The 8085-nt window shown below is 41.7% G+C and overlaps 1 protein-coding gene across 2 annotated transcripts in view; it reads right to left on the bottom strand.

Moving 5' to 3' along the window:
* Positions 1–5542: 5542 nt before the first annotated feature.
* Positions 5543–8085, bottom strand: part of CELSR1 (cadherin EGF LAG seven-pass G-type receptor 1) — a 174621-nt gene continuing 172078 nt past the window's right edge. Inside the window, exon 36 of one of the 2 annotated variants that reach the window (XM_088480162.1) lies at positions 5543–7987. Coding sequence is in view for 1 of the 2 variants with exons in the window: in XM_088480163.1 (XP_088336289.1) it covers positions 7996–8020 (25 nt within the window). In the remaining variant the exon portion in view is untranslated. Of the gene's footprint in view, positions 8021–8085 lie in introns of both variants that reach the window. The other variant, XM_088480163.1, reaches the window with a different exon arrangement.

Here is an 8085-nt window from a genome sequence, read left to right as displayed (position 1 = left end):
GTCCTTTTCTTCCCCTGTTTCTTGGCATATGTTTTAGCCTCGGGGGTGCACCCTCACGAATGTGATTCCTGGTGATACAATGTCTCGGTAGAATTTACTTTAATTAGTGGGCTACATACTGAATTTTTTATATAAATATTTTATGTTATTCGTTTTGACTTACCTGTGCTTAGGTTTTTCTCCCAAGTTGCCCCTTTCTCCCTTGTGATTACAATATGAATAGGTGTCTCAATGCTTTTGTTGTTATTGTACAATATACAGTATATTGGTCTATAAAACAAGTATTATTCCAAAGCAAACTTAAATGTGGAGTTGATAAATAGTATCTTACCTGGGTCCAGAAAATCCGGTCTTTCGATTATGCTGCAAGAGTTGACTGATTAAGTATATGCAAATGTTAGAGCTGACAAGACCCATTCAGTCCTATTCTCCTAGTTAATCCTCCGAATATTTGTTCTGCACACCCTTAGTTAAATCAGTCATCTATAGGTATCAGTTTACACAACTACTTATTCTTCAACAAGGTCAAATGTAGCATTTAATCTGAAGTTCACTTACCTGCATCACTAAATATGTGGATTTCACTATGCGCCATTGCACAAATTCACTAGTTAACTCGCTGTGCGGCTCCCTACAATACGATCTCTACAGGTGGGTAATCCCTTAACCACTTGCCTGGCATGGTCACATAGGATGCAACCACACCAGACTGGGCTCTCCCTGACATGGTCATATCTGATGCGACCAGCCAGAAATGCCCACTAGGCGGCTGGTCGCATCAGATATAACCATGCACTCCCCCCTCCCAGCAGCTGTGTTTTCAATAGCAGCAGCTAGCAGTAGCTGATGCTTCTGTGTCCCGATCACTGTGGCCAGCAGTGATCGGGCAGCCTGGTTGTCTCCCCTCCTGGAGTGGCACTGTCCCCAGCCTGGGCAGCCGGCGGCACACTCCCCCCTTTCTCCCCCGGCGCCAGTCACTCTTCCTGCGGTGCGGCTGCTCCACTCCTCCCCCGGCGGCAGTGCTGTTACTTCTATGGAGGCAGTAGCCGTGGCTCCTGCTGTTCATGTCCAGGGCATCCAGCGGCGCGCCCATCCTCTGTTCCACCAGTGCAGCTGCCAGGCACTGTGACACCTATAACAGCAGCCATGACCGGCTCCTGCTGCTCTATCCCCTTCCTACCTGCTCTTTTCCCGGCCACTCCTTCTGACCACAGCTCCGCCTCTGAACCCCCTGTGACCCGATCACTGCTGGACACAGTGATCGGGCATTGTACTGTATATAACCATATATATATATTATAGATATCTCTGTGTACAGTACAAGTCGAGTCTCCCATATTCAAAATGCTCAGGACCAGGAGCATTTCGGATATGTGGGTTTTTTTCTCCAGTATTTAGAATACCTTGGGGTCTGGCGGTGGTACGTGGGGGTCCGACTTGCGTTGCGGGGGTTCAGCGGTGGTCATGGCAGGGGAGTGAGGGTCCGGTAGTGAGCTGCGGATGGGTCCGGCAGGGGTGTGGGAGGGTCCACTGACGTCTGCAGGGGGCTCCGGCGCTGTAGAAGAGAAGTAGCTGGTGAAATAATGGCTGCAAAGCACTGTAATTCTCCTTTTACCAAACAAATAAAAAGATATTATTGGTATACCACTGTCTTTTGACCATCAATTGATACTCGTCATAATTAACACTGCACCCCACCACACAATATTTGCACCATTAGTTGATGCCAGTAATCTCATAAGCAAGAGGCAGGGTGCGCCGGTGACATTTACGCACATATCCAACTGGTTGGAATCATATGTGTGCATTTTTACTAAATCATTCTACGTGAGTTTAGGACCACTCACGACATCAGGCTGCCCCTTTTTCTTTTCTCATTATTACTATCTAACGCAGCTCAGAGCGCTTGTTCTATCTATATACTAGACAGTATACTAGGGATGGCCACCGACCATCGATGGTTTGCAAACTGATGTTAAGGAAATATCGATGGCCATGACCTCAATTGATGGCCATCGATGGTACAGCTGTCAATGGCCATTATTACAGTATACCATAAAAATTGCTATTTTTATGGTATATGGTGCTTACATTTTTTTATTTTTTTTAAACTTATCCAACATGATTTTATAAAAAAATGTTCTTGACCTAATTCAGTCATAGAAAAAAAAAAAAAAAAACTTATTTCTGAGCGTTTTTGGGGGAAATAAAATGTCAGTTAAATCAGTGTTTCACAACTCTAGTTCTCAAACAGTGGCATATGGCTCCTGAGTCCAGGGGGCCCACACTGCACACCCATGCTCTTTGATACTTACAGATGTGTCCATCTAGCCTCCTTGTGTGTTAAACAACCCTTCTAATTGCGTGGCTCGGTAGTGCAGAGCGCCTTTTTACCTTCAGATGCATCTTATTCACAGAGTGAAGCGAATAAAATGATATGCAGCATGCCAATGTTCTCTGTGTCTCTGCGGGTGTGTCTGCATGCAAAATACTACGTTAGTGTTACAGCTGCTGACACTGTGTAATGTAGAATTTCACATGCAGATACACCCGCAGATGCACACAGAACATAGGCATGCTGCATCTCATTGTAATCAGCAGAAGTTGCTTGTGCTAGCTGTTCACATCGGTGTGTGAATAAGACGCATTTTAAGGTAAAAAGTTGCATGAAAGATGCCCTCCGCTACCGAGGCACATGGAGCTCCTGTGTTGTGTGGCGCAACTTGTAGCACATGGAGGATAGATGTATGTGGGCACATCTGTACCTCCTGGCCAGGGCCGGTGCTATGGTGTTCGGCGCCCGCCTGCAAACTATAAATTAGCGCCCTCACTCCCATATATTTTTTTTTTATAAAGGGAAAGTGCGTGCAAAAAAGGTGTCGTCTCACATAGTGCCCCTGATTTACATTACACCACGTCGGTAGTGTCCCTTATTCATGTCTCAACACTCAGTAGTGTCCTTTTTCACTTTATGCTTAGCATTAGTTCCCGTTATTCACATTATGCCACAGTAGTGCCCTTATACACCTGCCATAGTAGTGCCCGTATACACCTGCCACAGTAGTGTCCCTTATTGGCATGTGTTGCATCAGAGCTGTCAGACATGTCCTCACCACTCAGGCTCCTCCCAGCCATGTGTGCTAGGACACAGGCTCTCAGCAGCAGCACCTGGCTCAGGCCTCCACTCAGCAGCAGAGACACAGCCACCATCTTCTGTCCTTCGTGCAAACCGGGCCAGCTGACATCATGGCCAGGGTAGTAGGTGGAATCCACCTCACAGGTGGAAAGAGAAGTAGCTGGGGGTGATGATGGGAGGGGACTGCCTCCTCCATCCTCTTTGTTATTGCCTGTGACTCCACAGGGCCCTACGAAAATACCGCCTAGGGCAGGGGTTCCCAACCACGGTCCTCAAGGCACACTAACAGTCCAGGTTTTAAGGATAACCATACTTGAGCACAGGTGACTTAATTAGTACATCAGTTATTTTGATTTAACCATCTGTGCACAAGCATGGATATCACTAAAACCAGGACTGTTAGTGTGCCTTGAGGACAGAGGTTGGGAATCACTGGCCTAGGGGCTCCATAAATAATATATATATAAATACATACAGCATATAAAATTCTCACAGTGTTCCCCCCTCACTCAGCTCTCCTCCCCTCAAACACACAATGCACCCCCCTCACTCAGTACCCCCATCCCCCCAGCTTTCCCCCTCAGCTCATCTCCCCTTAAAAAGCTCTCCCCCTCACACATACACAGATCTCATTTGAACCCACCCACCGCTCTCTCCTTCCCTCAGCTCCCCCCTCACAAACACAGCTTTCCTCTTTCACTAAAATTCCCCCCTTACTCAGATCCCCCACTTCACACACACAGATCTCCCCTCCTTATACATACCCACCTCCACAGCTCCTCCCCTTAACAGAGCTCCCCTCCCTTCACACACACACATATCACCCCCCTTACTCAGATTGTGGATTTCTTTCATTATGCACAAGTGAGCTAATCTATTTTGTTGGGTCAGTAACTATCCCACCTGCTTTCACAAACCGAAATCCTCAAACCATGACCTGGGAAAACTTGAGGGTTGAGGTTGGGAACCACAAATAGTCCACCTGAAAAACACTTTGAAAACTCCTCTGGTCAATCTACTTCAAAGTAACTGATCATCGGTGGCTTTGACTGTTAGTTTTAAAACTAGAATAGGAATAAACAAGCCTAGTCTTCATTAGAAGTACTGAAGAAAGGGAGGAAGATAGTTTCCTCTAAGACAGTGGTTCTCAAACGCTGTCCTCAGGACCCCACACAGTTCGGTTTTTCCAAGCCACCAGGCAGCTGCACAGGTGTATTTATTACTCACTAACACATTTTAAAAGACCCACAGGTGGAACTAATCATTTCAGTTGTGATTCTTTGAGGAGACCTGGAAAACAGTTACTGTTTGGGATCCTGAGGACAGAGTTTGAGAACACATATTAAATGAGTGGACCCATTTTATCATCTTACATAAGATGGGGGAGTTCACCAGACAATTCCTAAAAAAGGGACCTATCGTTTGAAAGCGGGAACTGTTCAAACAAAGCTGCACCCACGTATTTAGGCCAGTATGGGCACATATGGAAAATGTCTTTCTTTTTTTTGTAGCACAGTGTGATATTACAATAGCTACTAGGGGACTGAAAAGTTTTAAAGCAGGAAGTTCCCTCTTTGGAATGTGGGTGCCTCCACAGTTGCCTGGTGATTGTACCTTCCCATAAATTTTCCCCAGCACAAGGTAACATTGTCTGGTGATCAGCAGACAATAGCTACTAAGGGGCCCCATCATTACAAAGAGGAAACCCCATCCTAATTTGGGTAGCCCTTAATTATTGGAAGCCAGGTTGAGCGAGATTTCACCCATCCCTAGACTCAAACTGATCACCAGGCAAAAGCCTCTAGTCTAGGGGGACACATTGTATGAAAGATGGGACTCCCTTCATTTAGCAAAGGTGCTGAATCACATTCTACAGTGGGGAAGAGTGATTTAAAGTCCATTCCTCTCCATTTTTATTTTATTTTTTTTGTACAAAAGGGACCGCTTCATGACCCGATATTACATTGGGGCACTTGTATTTAAACTGTAGAGGTCCTTCTATGTGGAACCAATTACCATTATCCAGAACTTAATGCTTTTAGGCTGAAGCTTATTGCCTACAGATACTTGGACAAGGCAGTAGTTGGTAATACTTAAATTATTGAGAAAAAAAAATCCTCAGAAAGGTACATACTGCAGTACATTATAAACTAAAAAATGGCAACAGGTAATCTGTATAGATCATTTTTAGAGAGCTGTACCCTGAAATTATCAGACGTTACCCATTATGTGCTCTGTTATTTCTGTAAAAGTCCATGCCATATTCTAATTTGTACCCATGTGCAGTGGTGATATGGGGTAAATACATTTAAACCAAAAATATGAACCTTTGTTCTTGGACCCTGTAAAGGCCAAGACTTATAGAAAGTATGAATAATTTGGATCAGTGAAAATTAGTCATTTCAATTTCAGAGAGGATATTTTCATTTATTTGTTAAAAAAAAAATTATTGTAATATTCATCGAAAATGTATTCTGTTCATATTTTATCCATTAAATAAAAAAAACTGTGCTTTTGAATAGCCACATAGCAAAATGTACAATTTGACCTGGCATGAAAGGATTAGTGCAGTATTAAGGCATTAAATACATTGTAAATCACACATTTCATTTTTACATATTACAGTATATTTTTGTGGTTGTCTTCTTTTAAATATTGATTTGTTTACTGTAGTGATCTGTTTTACTTTCCCGTTAAAGATTTCCAATGATAAACTCAACACGATAATACAAGTTGAACATTTTAATTCACTGTTCCATTTTTATCAGTACTGCTTTTCCAGTGTTTTGTACATTAATAAATATGCATGTAAAAAAGATCCAGTGTCTAATATTTGTCATAAAAATAATATTACAAATTAAAAAATCTTGCCAATATTTAACACTTCTTCTTTCCAAAATCCCAAGAGACATTTAGCGGGGTCACAATATACATATGTCATCTATAAAATTTCTCTGCCATTGGGACCTGTGTGTAACAGATATCGGATACCAGTTCCCTCCATAAATACTAAATGAATGAGAGAACATTTTTTTTGAAACAAAAATTAAAGAAACCTTGAGCTTTAAAAGAAATACAATTATTTAGCAGATCACCAATACTTGAAAAAGCAAATTAGAAAGACCAATGACTTATTTTAAAGGCATTTTAAAAAAAATAACTCTTCAGCATCTAGAATATATTTTTTACTAATCTTAGAAGATTATCAGGAATTGCGATAGCAATGCATAGACATAATTTTGCAAGACTATGGATCCCGAAGATTGTTCAATGGTGCCCACACATACATTCAGACTTGTCCGATGACACAAAGTTCTGTGTAGCTGCCAGCCCGTCTCAATGACCTTTAGATAGCATCAGTGTGGCTGGCCTGAAGTATTCAAAATGGTTACCTCTGTGTAGCCTATACTATTGTCAATGTTTGGGAATAGCACTGCTGAACATTTAAAGAATGGAAATTTAAGTCTTTAATGCTATACTGCATTAGCCAGAACTCTCCTGCATGCTGCCAAAAATTATACCTCAAAATGCAACAGATTCTGAGAACGTCTAGAAAAATGAGGGGCAAAGATATCCTGTTCCTGAGTCTACAGCTGGACAGCCACACAGTAGAATGCTCCACAAACATTTCTTAGTAATACATGAAGTGCTCTACCATTGGTGTCTTCAATTTTTGGAATTATTAAAATAAACATTTTAAACATGGAAATGACTTTGACATGCAGTAAAAATAAATGAGGACCAATAAAGTAAAGTAACAACTCTTCAGATCATAGGCCTTTTCCAGCAATGATCTGAATGCTGCCATTATGCTAGGCAGTTTCACTGTGAATCGGGCGCCTGAAGAAAGCAGCAGAACATCCCCATCTGTACAAAATGACTTAAATAGGAAGATACATAGAATGAGCTGTCTTCACAAAGGGACGGATAATGCTAGAGGCACTTGAGTCCTAACTGAGGAAGAAGGAATTATGCTCATTGTGTAGGAGTGTTAAACAAGAAGAATTACTTGGCAGCAATATTAACTGATTCTTTTTTCATCTTAACATAGGACAGGGGTCTAGAATAAGCATCATTAAAAATAAAACTTAAAAATTCAAGTAGCATTGTGCAATCGTCTTAATATAAAAATATCTGTCATCAGCAGGTCTGTGGATAGCAAATGAACAAAACTAGTAGTAATGTAAAATTTACAAAAAGAGCTTTGTTTTCTTTGTAAAAGTCTTCATACAAAATATATAAAAAATATCTACAGTAAGTTTTTTTTTTTTTTTTTTTAACAGATTTATACATTGATGATTTTGTTGTCTTTTTAGGACACACTGTAATGTGGTGAAATTCATGAAGGGCACTTGGTGTCATATTCCGGTGTGCATTGTTCAGTAGGCTGGAAGGTCACATTGTGACAAAGCACAAAAAAATCAGCAACGCTGGGCCCCCAAATAAGAGGGCTGTAAAGAGTCCTGATTTTAACATAGTAGATCCATTGTATTTACATTCATTCCAAAGTCATAGCTTAGATTACACCACAAAACAGTCTTGCCTGAAACGTATGGCTCAGAGTATCCGCCAGTCTCTATCGATGGCCACAGCTTTGATGTCCTATCCATCCTGGGCAATGGAGCCTTATTGTCACATTTTGGCACTGGGTTTTTTTTTCCTCATAGATCCTGATAGCACAGCGACGGTATGTATGTTGTGAAGCAGTCACAAGTCTGCCATATTAAGTAATTGCATTAGCAATAATACATCCTCGACCATCACACTTGTACTTTTCTGTATAATCCCAGGTGTTCGGGAAGTCACAAGCTTGGGACGAGGGTTCCCGGTCACTAGCAGCATTCATGTTTCCTGATGATTCAAATTGAAGTTTCATTACTGCCACTGTTCATGAAAGAAGGGACCATGCAGGATTAAAGTGAAATGAAACACTGTTATATGTTAGTTTG

This window comes from Taudactylus pleione, unplaced genomic scaffold (assembly GCF_031769625.1).
Source record: "Taudactylus pleione unplaced genomic scaffold, aTauple2 ptg000251l, whole genome shotgun sequence".
Taxonomy (NCBI): Eukaryota; Metazoa; Chordata; class Amphibia; order Anura; family Myobatrachidae; genus Taudactylus; species Taudactylus pleione.
The sequence above is the reverse complement of the archived record's forward strand: the minus strand, read 5'-3'. Positions and strand labels throughout refer to the sequence as shown.